At 43.1% G+C, this 14,492-nt stretch overlaps 1 protein-coding gene across 1 annotated transcript in view; it reads left to right on the top strand.

The window, feature by feature from the left end:
- Positions 1-14,492, top strand: part of LOC308473817 (uncharacterized protein) — a 115,949-nt gene that overhangs the window by 23,270 nt on the left and 78,187 nt on the right. Inside the window, exons 4-7 of the mRNA XM_080999547.1 lie at positions 6,853-6,978; positions 9,155-9,238; positions 9,380-9,517; positions 13,995-14,114. Coding sequence (XP_080855673.1) covers positions 6,853-6,978; positions 9,155-9,238; positions 9,380-9,517; positions 13,995-14,114 — 468 coding nt within the window. The remainder of the gene's footprint in view (positions 1-6,852; positions 6,979-9,154; positions 9,239-9,379; positions 9,518-13,994; positions 14,115-14,492) is intronic.

The following is a 14,492-nucleotide window of genomic DNA, read 5'->3' as shown; positions in this document are numbered from 1 at the left end:
CACAGAGTGTGTTGTTTTGTTTTGTTTTTGCATTGCACGGAGTGTGTGTGCATTGCACGGAATATGTAGTTGCATTGAACAGAGGGTGTGCAGTGCACGGAGTGTGTAGTTGCATTGCATGGAGTGTAGTTGCATTGCACGAAGGGTGTGTGCATTGCAGGGAGTGTGTTTTGCATTGCACGGGGTGTGTAGTTGCATTGCACGGAGGGTTTGTGTGTGCATTGCACGGAGTGTGTAGTTGCATTGCACAGAGCGTGCTTTTTTGCATTGCACGGAGTGTGTAGTTGCATTGCATGGAGAGTGTGTGCACTGCACGGAGTGTGTTTTTTGCATTGCACAGAGTGTGTGTCTGAAAAGGAAGCTGGCTTGGCGGCAGCTTGGTTGGGACTTCTTTAGGGGTTCTGGCCAGCATCGGCCCTGTAAATTTACATATCATGATGGCAGCACAAGATGCCCCCTGCCCAAGCGGGGGCTGGAAGCTGGCAAGCAATAGCTCAATACCTTTTGCCCATATTCCCATTTTTAGGGATCCAGTTGGATATCGTTGCTAAAACATACCACTTGGCTATGGAGAAGCTGTCTGCCTTGAAGGAAGTTAATTTGTAATACTTCCTCTGTAGCAAGTGATGCTTCACCAGATCCGATCTTGCTGGGTCACTTAACTAATCTTCCCACTAGGCCAGGCTGCCTAGATTTCACCCCTCCCATATCCAAGAATCTCCTGAGGAGTCTGCTGATTCTCCAGAGAGGAGGAGGCGTGTTCTGGTCTCTACTTATTCTGCTCCAGCACCAAGTCAGTCAGTCAGTCAGTGTCGGAGAGGGAGAGAGACTGAGTGTTAGAGATCATGTGTAGAGATAAGGTTGCTGCTAAGGGCAGCTGCAGACACTCAGTGCAGTGCAGCATTTATTTATACTTAGACCTATTAAGCTCTGTATATAGTTTGTATAGTTGTAGATAGAATAAAGAAGATATTCTACAGAGCTGCTCTCCGAGTTGTTTATATACTCTGCTAGACTCTGCTGTACTCTGCTGTGCGACGACTGTCCTTTTGTTGGAGTGAATCCGGTGCTCACAACTCTAAGCTGTGAGTCCACAGCACTTTGACCTGTTCCTGTGCAGAAGGTGGTCTCTGGAAGTGATACCCAGCTCGTCTAGCCCAGTTGGGGCTGAAGTGGATGAGTCCAGTTGGTGGCACTGGCTCAAGGGCGATGCTGACAGAGGTCCCCTTACCTTTGTGTATGCCTACCAAGTGTGGTGAAGGCAGATATCAGGCGATGGTAGCAATTCCTGAATGTATGCAATAGTAGTTCGCCATGGCAGGATACCTTGAACCCGCTCAGGGATTTTCAGGTTCATGCTGGTGCTGCTGGATCTTTGCCCTTTGGTTTTATTTCAAGGGCTGCTGGTGTGCAAAGCTATGGCCTCAAGCCTGGTGTGGTGAGGCAATCATGTGACATAACTTTTCTTGAGTTTTCCCCATTGTAGTAGCAGTTCACGTGGCCCGAGGAGTTCAGTGACCATCGGATCTGCTTTTGGTCTGATAACCAGGTAGTGGTGAGCGTCTTGGCAAAACAGTCCTCATGCTGTAGCACAGTCTCTGCCCCTCCGCTCATGCTTTCGAGCTGCGCCACTTAAGGTTTAATATTGTGCTTTCTACTCTCCAAATTACGCTGACACTATTCGATTTTCAGATGAAGCGCTTCAGATCCTGGGCTCCAGACTCAGCTATTGCCAGACTTTTCCAGACCTGTGGCATTTTGACAACAATTAGTAATTTCAGAGAGCGGCAGCTTCCATTTCCCCTTCTGCTTTTACCTCTTATGGGAAGGCCTGGATGGATTTCTTAGCCTTAAGCTGGCAGTTCTCGGCCATTCAGAAGAATTGGCCCCCATCCTCTGAGCAGATCCTGCAGTATTTGGTCCACCTGCTGCAGATTGGGCATGCGGTTATAACTATCCGAATTCAGTCCGCTGCAATGTCTGTTACATTGAAGCTTTATTTTTCAGAGACCCTTGTATAAAGTTTGCAGTGCGCAGGGCCTTGGAAAGTTGGAATAGGCTCCAACCTCATAGGACAGTGGGCAGGAAGTCGGTCAATTTTTACCTATGCAGTATCTGCAACAAGTTAAAACTTGTCTGCGGGTTAAAGATCAAGGTGAGACTCCTTTCAGGAGTCCATTGCATTTTCGCACTGAGGGTTGGGGAAATGGTTGTTGGAGCCAGCACGGGGCTGAAAGTCTGGAGGCTTATTGCTTCAGGACTTTTCCTTATCCTTTGGAGCTTGTCATTAGAGTTGGTAACTCTAAAACAGACTTAGTGGGCAGGAGTGCCACAATCAGGCTTCCCGCCACAGGTGAGGAGGGCCCTTGCCCGGTTATGGATAACAGAATATTTGGCTTTTTATTCCCTGGGGGCTGGCCCGCTCCAGTGCATGAAAATGGGTTCCTGTTAGCCCGGCATCAATGTGCTTACGTCGTGCACCAGTTATTACAGCCTGCGGCTTGCTTACCGCTGTACACTCCTCATTCCTTACGATTAGGTGCTGCTGCAAAGGCTGCACACTGGGGGCCTGTCAGTAGACAGGATTGTGAATACGGGTCATTGGAAGTCTGACGCTGACAAGGGTTATATCAGGAAGTGTCACAATGATGTCTGTGCTGATGCTTGTCTGTTATTTCCTTTTTTCATAGGAGCAGCTGTGCACATTTGAGCCACAGCATTGTACACTAGGCTGGCAAGCATGTTGACGAGTTTGGACTGGGGCGCCATCTCAGTCTTCCTGCCCATGTGAACATATACTGGATGTCCAGATGGGGAATGCTTTGGGAGGAGATCCTTCCTTTGGTGCGGTTGAGTGTGACCTCTGCAGGTCCTCCCGCAATGGTGGTGGTACAGCTGGGCGAGAATGTTTGCTGTCTTCCTCCAGCATAAGTTTGCATTCCTGCATGCAAGAGGGCTTGGATTGAGTTGATGGCAGCTCTCCCTGGACTCAAAATAATTTAAGGCATTGGTTCAAGGTGGTCTGGAGGGGGGGTTGGAGCACCTGTCCCCTCCAATGCGCAAAGATGTTCCATTAAGGGAATCCAAGGATTCGCCATGCTTTTGTCGACCCCTTTTGAGGGGTAAGGCCATGCAAGAGTCCCTGGGAGCATTTGGGGTGAGCTTGAGTCTGATCCTGGTTCATTGCTCCCCCATGCTGTTTACTGGAACTGACGATATGGTGGGGCCCAGTCGTCAGTGCTGCCCTGCTGAGGTCAGGTGCAGCTAGTCGGGAACCAATGCCTAGACAAACTACCACCGAGCAGGCCTGAAAGCATGTTAATAAGGCGGTGGATAATAGAATAAAATAAATAAAGTAAATAAAATAACAAATAAAATAAAATAGGTCCTTGCTTTAGGTGGTTCTGTAATATTGCACCCTCCTAATTTTCTTCAAGGCTATTGCCCTCTTTAGGGCAGATGGGGTGCATCTTTCCCCTATGGGGAACGACACCTGGCGGGATGCGATTGCCTTGGGATTCATTGCTCCCCCACAATGTTTGCTGGTACTGACGATATGGTGGGGCCCAGTCGTCAGTGCTGCCCTGCTGAGGTCAGGTGCAGCTAGTCGGGAACCAATGCCTAGACAAACGTACCACCAAGAAGGCCGGAAAGCATGTTAATAAGGCAGTGGAAATAAAATACAGGTCGTTGAAATCGAATGCATTCAAAGATTATGTTCGTTAACATTATTGGTGTCTTACAATTTTTGCTTGTTTTGTGTTTGGATTGTGGGGCACAGTATCGTCCATTGGGCTGGCGTCGCAGCACGGCAATCTGGATTGGGTCCAGATTTCGGCTTTCCTCCACATATTTGCTTGTCTTGGCTGTCCAGACGTGGGATGCGCTGGTCGGAGTTCCTGCCAAGTATCCGGAGGCAGTTGCTCTTGGAGGGGCCGCCACCTGCTATTGTGGTGCAGCTTGGTGAGAACGACCTGGTGCCCATGGACTGTTTGTCACTACGTGCTGCAATTTTGGGTGACCTGGAGACGCTGCGTGCAATGGTGCCGACAGCGAAAAAATTTTGGTCAAAGCTTTTGCAACGCTGCGTTTGGAAGGGCAGTCGTTGCCCGGCTGCCACTGAAAGGGCCAGAAAACGCATCAATTCTGCTGTGGTCAAAAAAGTTTTGGAGCTGGGTGGCGATGCAATTTCCCACCCCGAGATTCTTTTTGAGAGGCCATCCTTTTTCCGAGCTGATGGCATGCACCTTTCCGCTTCAGGGAATGAGGCTTGGATTGGTGCGGTGGTGACCAAGCTGAGGTCTTGGTTGGGGCTGTGAGTGGTTTGGCGGTGAGCTGAGGGCTCCATGGCGGTTAGGCATTGGTTAAATTGGTGCTTGGAGGGGTAAGTGCCTACCCCTCCAAATGATGCGAATGGGAATTCCGTTAAAGGAAATCCAGGGGCTTGCCATTCTTTCGTCCTTGTCCCCGGAGTCGGACTTGGGCCGTGCAAGCCCCACAGGAACATGAGGGTGAGAAGTAATGGTCTGGTGCCCAGCTTTATTTCTCACCCAATACTTGTTTCCCACGCTGGCTTCCGCTGGTGTCCGGAAGGCCAGCTCTGTCCCTGAGGGCAAGGACAGATAGTCATAACCAATGCCTAAGCAACCACTCACATTTTTGTATTTGAATAAAGTTGTGGCCAAAATTATGCCAAAAACCTTAAACAAAAATTGATGTGTGAAGTGTGAATTATTGGGGGGCTACTGTGACTCAACACGCAATTATGTTTATTAGCGTCGCTCCATTCCAATTTCTTAAAATTTTCTGCCTGACTTAATCCCATCTTGAAGTTGACTAATTTAACATCCACAGCATACACTGAAAGCATATGGCTTTCCCCAAAGAATTCTAGGAACTGTAGTTCATTCCGGCTTATGGGTATAATTATGCATTATCAACTAAATGTCTGAGACATGGCTCCTTAAAAAAAATGAGCTATGACCCAGGACATCAGTACCCGGAAAGGTGTGACCTGGCTGGAGGATTTAATTTCTAATTTGTCCATGCTCCCAGGCATTATCAATAATGAAGTTTAATTTATCATTATCTCTGAAGTGAGTTCTTACATAAACACGGAGTGTTTACACAATACACGGAGTGCTGTAGCTCTGTGTAGGGTAAACTACAGCTCACAGGATTCTTTGGGAAAAGCAGCATGCTTTAAATGTGCTTTTAGGATATGGTGCAGTGAATTTGGTGAATGGTTTGAAAATCAGCTGTGCTTTATCACAAAGAGGACTTGTACAAGGAACTGATTAACTCTCTTACTGAAATTATGTGGTTTCCAAGAATACATATGTCTTGACTATGTAGGACCAAATCAGGTCTTAGTGGTGGTTTTGTCTTATTTTAAGATCTGTACACAACATGTGTCATTCAGAATGCTGGCATTATAAATGCTCATGTCATTCAAACATATTCTTGGCACAACAGCGATTAAGGGAAAATATTAATTTTCTTATAATGGCTTCTTCATTTTCCAGGCTTTAAGTGAAGCAGGAAACATCACTGGAGCATACAGTTTCACTAGTACCCTAGCGTGTGTTGCTTTTTACATCCAATGTCAAATGCATTCCTTAAAAGGATACCATATGTTTACACCAAAGTATCTGTTTGCAGTTGAAGACCATTCATTTGCCCCAACATGAACCAAATTATTTTAAACACAAACCAAGCTCTTAATTATCAAAAGATTCTATAGTTACTTTAAATGATCCTGGAAATCTCAAAGTATGGTGTATGTGCCTGTGATATTTCCTGCTTTGATAAATGCCTAGAGAAAAAAGGGGAATTTCCAGAAAAAGTTATGATCTAAAACAGCTCCGGACTTTTTTTTTCTATTCTGTATTCAAGTTGACTAGCTTAAATCTCCCACATTGAAACAAAAAACCTGAAACCAAGCAAGGATTTGAGGTTTCCACAGAATGTCATATATGCTTATCAAGTAGTTAAGATGAGTACTGAGGAAAAAAGCTTGCAATGTATTTTAATTATGGTTATGTTTTTGAATTTTCCCAGTATGTTAATCCTACAACCAGCTTTAAGATTTCATAATGTTTCTCTGTGAAATGAAAATTAGGCCAGTGATGGTATGAGTGAAACACTTCTAAGTTTTAATGGTACACAGATTTTGGATGGTGTTTGCTCATTGTGATCATAGGGCTGGATGCTAAAATTACCTGTTCAGTATTGTACTGCATATGTAAGGATTTGCTTGTTCACTTTAGTAGATCTGTGTGCAACAATTCTTTCCACATATGGTGGAAAATCTTTCAGCCTAATATAAATGGAGACCTTATCCACTATGTTTCAACTATACACTAAAGATGAATTTGGCTGAGCTGGCTTGACACTTGCTCATGTTCTGTAGATAACAGAGTGCCTTCAAACATTCTGAAAAGCACAGAGATCGGGGAGTAAGAAACCCATACACTTCCTGCTTCCTTTGCTTTCTGATACAACCCCAAATTTTTAATGTTTTGACATCCAAGGGCAGCATGTACTTCCCACCTTCTAGAATGCCCAAGTCCTCCATCTCTGGGGGAAATGTAGAAAGAAATATTTATTTTCAACTTCTGCAAGTAGTTCATTTTTTCTTATTTGTTATATATTCCCAGGCATTATTAACTGAAATTAAGTCTTAACAACCATCTTTAAGGGGACAGAACTTTGATCAAATTAAGTTAAAGTGAGAGGTTGTCAGTGGTTCTGTTTTTTTAAACAGGTAACCTAGAAAGCAAAGAAGTGTTTTGTGGACAGCTTTATATGAATAACATTTGTTTTAAAATTTTGCACTTTTTAAAAAAACAGATGGCATCAGATAGTTCTTCCCTACAACGGATGAGACTATCAGAAGGCAGCAGTAGACAGAACCCTTCAAATGCACCAAATGCTTCAAATCCTCCTCAGCACGAGAATTTTGATAAGAACTGTCCGGTAATGCAGACTTTTACTCAGTTCAGTTTGCACTGTGCTATCTATGCTATCAATAAATTATTTACATTGGAATGGACTGAAGCTAAGTTAGTAAGTCCCACTGAAATTGGGTCTGTGCATATTTCACAGACAGAAAGTTGGTCCTGTCCCTTTTTCAACCTCTGTGTGGACTTTTTGAAACTTCCAGAAAAGTACTTACAATTTTATAAAGTGGTCCAAGAACTGCCTTTTATTTTGTCTTTCTTTTAAAAAACTATTTAAATAATAATAATAAAAATAATAATACACCTTTATTGTCACTACACCACCTGTGTGCAGTGAAATTTCTAGCCATTTGAAGAGCAAGTCTTTTTCCAGGCCTGTTTAAAATGTATCTGAAAATACCCTGGAAATACTGGTATGTTGTGACACACAAAAAAAGATGGGGTAGCCAGATTGGGGTAGCCAGATTCTTTTCATACAATGCCCCTGGGAGGCTACCAGAAACAGGAGAAGGTTGAACATTTGGAACTGAGAGGGAAGGGGTGTTTGGTAACAAAAAGGAGGCAAATTTGCCTGGATTCCTATGTATTTTTAGCAGCTGGGAATATGATCTTTTTATGAACATGTTGGGCTGGTAGTCACCATTTTAGATTTCACAGAATGCCTTGTTCCAATGGGGTCATTTTTGTAAGAAATGGCAGGTATCTCTCTCCCTCCCTCCCTCCCTCCCCCCCTCTCACACACACTTTCCATTGTTTTCTCTCTTTTTTTGCAGTAGCTGTCTTCCTCCCTCAGCGCCCCTCAATTGCCAGCCTAATGCTACGTTAAGAGCTCCAGGATGTTTTGTCTATCCCCCTGAAGTTCACTCTGCCCTCCAAACTAAATAAAAATAAAAATATTCCCACTCCTTGTGGTGAATCAGGTCACAGAATGGAGAGGCCATTTTGCCTAGTGGTACATGAACACACATAGATCTTTTGGCTTTAAGTAATTATATAAAAAGAACTAAAAACCTTACTCAGGTTTAATTTTTTTTTAAGTCAGAGGTAGTATGATCATTGATGGCATGGTGTACATTCTCCTTTTTATCCCATTTCCTTCTTTATTGCAATGCATTATGGAAGTAAAGTTCCCAGAGAGGATTGTGAGACAAGAGAGCACGGTCCAGGCACTGATGTTTCTTCATGAAGCCTCCAGCGCTTCTGAAAAACAACAACATGATCTTCCTTCTAGTCATATAATCAGAAAGAGCTTGTATTTTTTGTGCTGTTCACCATTCTATGGCAAAACAGTTACTTGGAATAAAATAGATCACTGAATGAGAAGCTATCATGCTGAGTCTTTTTAAAAAAATAAAAATACAGGCATCTTGTTCCTTCTCCAGCCTCCTTTAACTTTTCAAAAACATCTAGCTGAAAGGAAAAAGTTACTTAACCTTAAACAAAACAAGAACTGGAATTTAAATTTGATGGCACAGCTGTTCACAAATTAGAGCAATAAAATGAAAACTGTAAATGAGCTAACTAAAAATAACGAAGATTGGCTGGCTGGCTGAGAGACAGTTTTGAAAATCTGGAGGTACTCTGGAGCCTTGCAAAATAATCCAGTAAAAACCCATTAGCAGATCACTGAGATTTGAAAGTATTCCTTTCCTTATTCCCTAGCTGAGTCCTGTTTACAGTTTGCTCTTCGTTGCTTTGATATCACACTCTGCCGAAACAAGCTTTTATATCACACTCTACTGAAGCACTAAAAGCAGAACCTCAAGAAGGATATCTCTGTTCAGTTTGTCCTCTAATAACCACTATATTATCGTTAACAGCTTATTCACGTCTATGCTGCACATGTAAACAATTTTGAAATGTTTATCCCATTGAAGGTTCTCCCTATTGAGAGAGCATGTGTATCACTAACCAGGTCCAGCATTCTGAGGTGGCCTTGCTCAGGACTTGATTTGCACAATTTCAACCATCCTGCCTGCAACCATGTTGACATCATGAAAGTCAAATGTGCCTAAGATGATGTATGAATGTAGCTTTACAACTCCCACAATGGACAGCAGCTTCTCAGTGAAGTACTTCCCATTGTGCTTCCTGCTTGCCTGCCACTGTTCCCGAGTCCAATGACTTCTGAAAACACCCTGAAGAGTTGACGTTCTAAAAAAATCTGGTGTGTTGTCATTCTGTTTACCTAGTCTTTCCTTCCTGTGATGGAGACACCTGGGAACCAAGAAGTACCAAGTTCTGATACAGATTCAGAGATCCTCTTGGGACAAAAGGTGAGAGAATGAATACTGAAAGAAACTCAGATGGAGGGCCAGAAGAAGAGGAAGCATGATTTTGGAAGGCAGCTGAATTGGGAGAAAAGGTATCCTTTAGAAGGGTTGCAGCAACCTTTTGTCATGTTCACCTTTCTCCAGGTTCAGAAGCCACAGCAGAAGTTAACCAATGAGATGACAGCTCTGGAGCAGCAAAGTTTTCTTCCTTCCAAGTTTCCTTCTCCATGGAATGAAGATAAAGTGGATGGAGATAAAGGGAGACAATCTGATGACTCCAAGGTAAAAACTGCAAAGGAAGAATATGATCTGTTCTAAGGTTCTAGTCACGCGTTCACACTTTCCTAATGAGGAAGCTGGTATGTTTGACCCTTCATCCATTAAGTGACTCTGTTTGTGACATCATAACAGCCACAAGAATGAACCGGAAGCTTCTAATAAGTGAAGCGCTGCGCCTTCATTTTAGCTGGGTTGTTGTATTATAAAGTGGAACAGCATGGCTAAGCATATGATGTCATGCCAGTTGCAGTAGATGAAGTCAAGGTAGATCGGTAGCAGCTTCCCAAAACAAAGCTGCAGCCATTATAATGCTGATGGAAAACAAGCAGCTGATAAATCTTCATTGCTACCATCGCATTAGTTTTATGCTACAGAACAGATTTGTAAAAGAAGGCAATGCATAAATATCTTTTTTATTGCTGGCACTATAGATATTTAATGATAACAAATATAATGCCATTTTTTTTAAAAAAAACTTTCTTAAATGTACTTGCAAAGGAAGCACTACAAAAATTTAACTGCACTACTACTAGTAAAAGCTAACAATAGATTTATACCAGTTATTCACACAATCATCTTTGTATGTTCAGTAAACAAGTACGGGAGATGTGATTTGGTGCTCCCCCCATGTTCAATCTTTTGTCTTCTTTTTTTGTAAGCAATTTTTCCTAATATAAAACATTTTGTATATTATTTTCATTAATATATTCATTTTTATGCACACTTTTACCTAATATGTGCATTTCTGTCAACAGTGATTGGTTGGAGAACTGTATCACAAAATTTGGATAAATGTACATTTCTAAGGATGGCTATGTTTTAGTTCTCAAATTGTTTGGGAAAGCGAAGATATGATAAATGTGGCTTTAAATGCAAACTGAATTGAATTTATTCACCATCCCCACACCTGACCTACTCCAAACTCATCAAGTTGAGTTTTTCCCACCTAATATCCACTCCTGGTCCTGACCAGGTATTTTATAAATATAGGTTGGCATCTCCATTTGAACCTCCCTAGAAGTTGCTTGTCACATTAAGAGAAGGAAGTTCTTATGGGAAGTGTATCTCACATTTTATCAATTTCAAAGCATATTTAACCATATGAAAATGTTCTAAAATTGGCTTCTGCTCTTGTGACTGAAGTTTATTTCATGAAATGCTTGCCTTTTGTGCAAATCAGTAATTTTTATCAGATGAGAGCAGTGGCGTAGCGTGGGGGGTGCAGGGGGGGCCGGCCGCACCGGGCGCAACATCTGGGGGGGCGCTCGCACTCGCAGCTCTCTGCCCCTACCTGGCTCACTCACTCTCTCTCACTGCAGTGCTGGCTGTGCGAATCCGATCCGAGCCGCTGGGTCGCCGCCCACTGTGGAGGGGGTGGGTGCCAGGTGTGCGGTGCGGAGAGAGAGCGAGGGACTATCTGGGGGAGGGACAGTGCAGTGGCTGCCCAGCGCAGCGCTGAGCGCGGGAGAGAACCACACCAGACCAGACCAGGCAGCAGCAAGAAGAAGCTGGCAGCGACGGCAGGTTAGGGGTTAGGGGGCGCAAATTACTTGCCTTGCCTCGGGTTAGGGGGCGCAAATTACTTGCCTTGCCCCGGGTGCTGACAACCCACGCTACGCCGCTGGATGAGAGGGAGCATGCAGAACTCATGATGCTAAAATATGAATGACATATATTTGCTTCCTGTTTAGCACAATTAGGTCTTTTGATATGAAACCCATAAGATTAGTGGGGTTAGTTACAATATTTTTTGTGGCAGTCCTTTCTCCTTCCAAAGTCAGTTTTACAGGGCTTTTTTATAAACTAAAAGAAACTATAGGTTGATGAAAAGGGAAATCAGATGGAATATGTGCACAACTAGTGAAGCATTGTAGTGTGTTTGTGTAAATAGAAAGTCAGGAAAGTCAGGATTGTGGGATAATTTGACTCAGAGGGTACGTATTCTCCCAGGCCAATCACTGCTCTCTCTTGCAAACCTTTAAATGATGGAAGGTTGCCTGCTGGGGAAATTGCTTAGAGGGCATGTGCAGCCAATTCATCCTACCCCCTCCCTGCAGTCCTTTAAGCTGCCATCCCCAAGGCAGGCCTTTTATGGCTTTTGATTTGATCCTGGGATGTCCCTATTTCCTCCACCAGTGCCAGCACCACCAAGCTCAGGGGGGAGGATGAGATGGTGTGTGAGTGGAGCAGTGGCGAGGGAGCATTCCGTTGCCTCTCCATGTCCTCTCCATGGCCCCTGCTGCCGGCCTCCTCCCTTGGGCAGCTCGTAGTGACAGCAGGAGAGCAGCTGAGGAGGAGAGGCTGCTGCCGCCAAGGCCCAGCCTTGCATGGTGTGTCCTCAATGAGGGGAAGGCAGAGGGCAGGACAGCTCTGGGTGGGAAGAAGGGGAAAACAGAGCAGAAGGCAATGCTTTGTGTGCCCGTGTCTAATCTTGTCCCTTTCTAAAATATATTTGTGGGTGCTTTTCTTCTTTGTACCAAAAGATAAAATAATATCAAATTGGGATGTAAGGGTTTTCTTATGACAGTGGAGGGCATCTATGCTGTGCCCATTGGCCACAGTGGTGGTACTCGCCCTTCTTCTGACAGGAAATGCTCTTGGGGTGGGGGCAAAAAAATGGGGGATCGAGAAAGGTCAGTTGGCGGAGGAGTGAGAAATGTCCCTGTTTTCATCTGAGGAATGTTAGAGGGTACACTACACTGGCCTAGGCTGAAGGGAAGCAAGCAATCTGCCTTCAGCCTGTTGTTGTTGTTGTTTAGTCGTTTAGTCGTGTCCGACTCTTCGTGACCCCATGGACCAGAGCACGCCAGGCACTCCTGTCTTCCACTGCCTCCCGCAGTTTGGTCAAACTCAAACTTCGAGAACGCTGTCCAACCATCTTGTCCTCTGTCGCCCCCTTCTCCTTGTGCCCTCCATCTTTCCCAGCATCAGGGTCTTTTCCAGGGAGTCTTCTCTTCTCATGAGGTGGCCAAAGTACTGGAGCCTCAATTTTATGATCTGTCCTTCCAGTGAGCACTCAGGGCTGATTTCCTTAAGAATGGATAGGTTTGATCTTCTTGCAGTCCATGGGACTCTCAAAAGTCTCCTCCAGCACCATAATTCAAAAGCATCAATTCTTTGGCGATCAACCTTCTTTATGATCCAGCTCTTACTTCCATACATCACTACTGGGAAAACTATAGCTTTAACTATATGGACCTTACGTAGCTCCAAAGCTCAACTAGCTGGTGGTTTGCTGGGAAGCACTCTTTTCTCTGTTGTCAGAGTTTGGTAGAGGCAGGAGAGCAATTCATAGAGTGCTGGTTCAGGGAGCGGCAGGGAGCCATTTTAGCCCAGAATAGCTTTGTGCAAGTGTAGAGAGTGAAGAATTGGGTAAAAATCTTAAGCTGGAAACATTAGATCAAAATTAGACCAGTTCCTTCCATACTTTCAACCCTCCCTTGGTTTCAAGTGCACCCATTTGCTCAATACTATCTTTTCTAATATAGAAAGTGATGTTTTTCTTTTTTCTTTTTTTATAAAAATAAACCCTAAAAATAAAGCTGTTACTATTTCAGTTCCAAATATTGTTTAACTGGAAGTTTTGCTTTCCAGTGACAATTTTTCTTTTTAAAAAGTGATTTCCGAAGACACACTTTCTTACCGAAAATAAGGCTTCCTGGAAACGGGGCACTTAAAACGAATATGGAAAGCATAATAAAAATAGCTGTAAACCTTTCATATAAAAAGCTCTAGTAAATTTTTGCATGGATTGAAAGTTGGTATACTTGCGGTATGGGGAGAAAATAATGTAATTTGAAAAGTTCAATTTTGTCAAGAACGACCCACAAATTCTTTATTTGCTTTGATTGTTCTTTGGATGGATCTAGATCTAGGTAAACAGTTTTCCTCTGAACTGACAGATACAACTCATCACTCTCCACTCCATACTGTGCTCTCCCTACACCATCATAGTGGATCTGTTGGTTTTTTAACTCAATAGTAGAGCACATACTCTGCATGCAGAGAGTCCTAGGTTCAATTTCTCCAGGAAAGACTGTACCAATAAACTGGGAGTTTTGTAGCAATACTAAGTTTTACTACCCATGCAACTTTTCTGACTGATGTTTGGAAAAACACATGAACCAGACCTTTGAAGAGTTTGTAAGTAAAGCAATTTTTAACTTACGAAATGTGTGGTCTTTTCGAATGCTGGGGGAAGAGGGAAATCTTTGGAACTCATTTGCAAGGGCATATTTTAAACACCTAACAATCAAATAGTAAATAAATTTTGTTGTTTTAAAATAAATATATAAATAAAGTTTTGTATTTTGTATTATGTTTTTGTATCTTATTTCTGTAAACTGTCTGGGTGTTCACTGAATGTATAGTAGTTTATACATTCTGAAATCAATCAATCCATAAAATCCAACTTTAAAATATATATTTATGAATTTTATACCCCACCTTCCTTTTATAATCTTCCTGTTGTTTATTACAGGAGTCATCCTTCAGGCAAACCGACACTTCACTGGCAAAAAAAGTAAAAAGAAGAAAGTCCTCAGCAAAAGACATAGACATTCACCCTGGGCAACAGAATAATTTAACCAAGATCAACCAGGTATACGATCCATCCCATCTCCCCACCATTCTGTTGCACTTTATTTCTCGAAGGACAGCGTTATTTGCTAACCCAGCAATCTATCATGAAAAACTTACAACAGAAGTGGGTTAGATAATGTTTCCAGGGCCGATGAAGTAATCTTTACCATCTAGCATTTGTATGTTGATGCAATTTTTGAGTGTAAGCTTTGCATATCCTCAATCATTTGGGAAAGAAAGGGATTCTGTAAACATGACACTACAAGATCATGCTGAATGCAATCATAGTCCTGAGGTGCAATAAGATCTCAGCCCCCTGCATCCAAACAATTTTTCTTATTAGAGTGTCCCCCTCCCCTGATACCTTCTGGATGCCCACAAAATCTATTTCCATTGT

The sequence above is a fragment of the Podarcis pityusensis genome, assembly GCF_964106645.2.
Source record: "Podarcis pityusensis genome assembly, chromosome: 3".
Classification (NCBI taxonomy): Eukaryota; Metazoa; Chordata; class Lepidosauria; order Squamata; family Lacertidae; genus Podarcis; species Podarcis pityusensis.
This window is presented reverse-complemented; position numbering and strand designations above follow the sequence as displayed.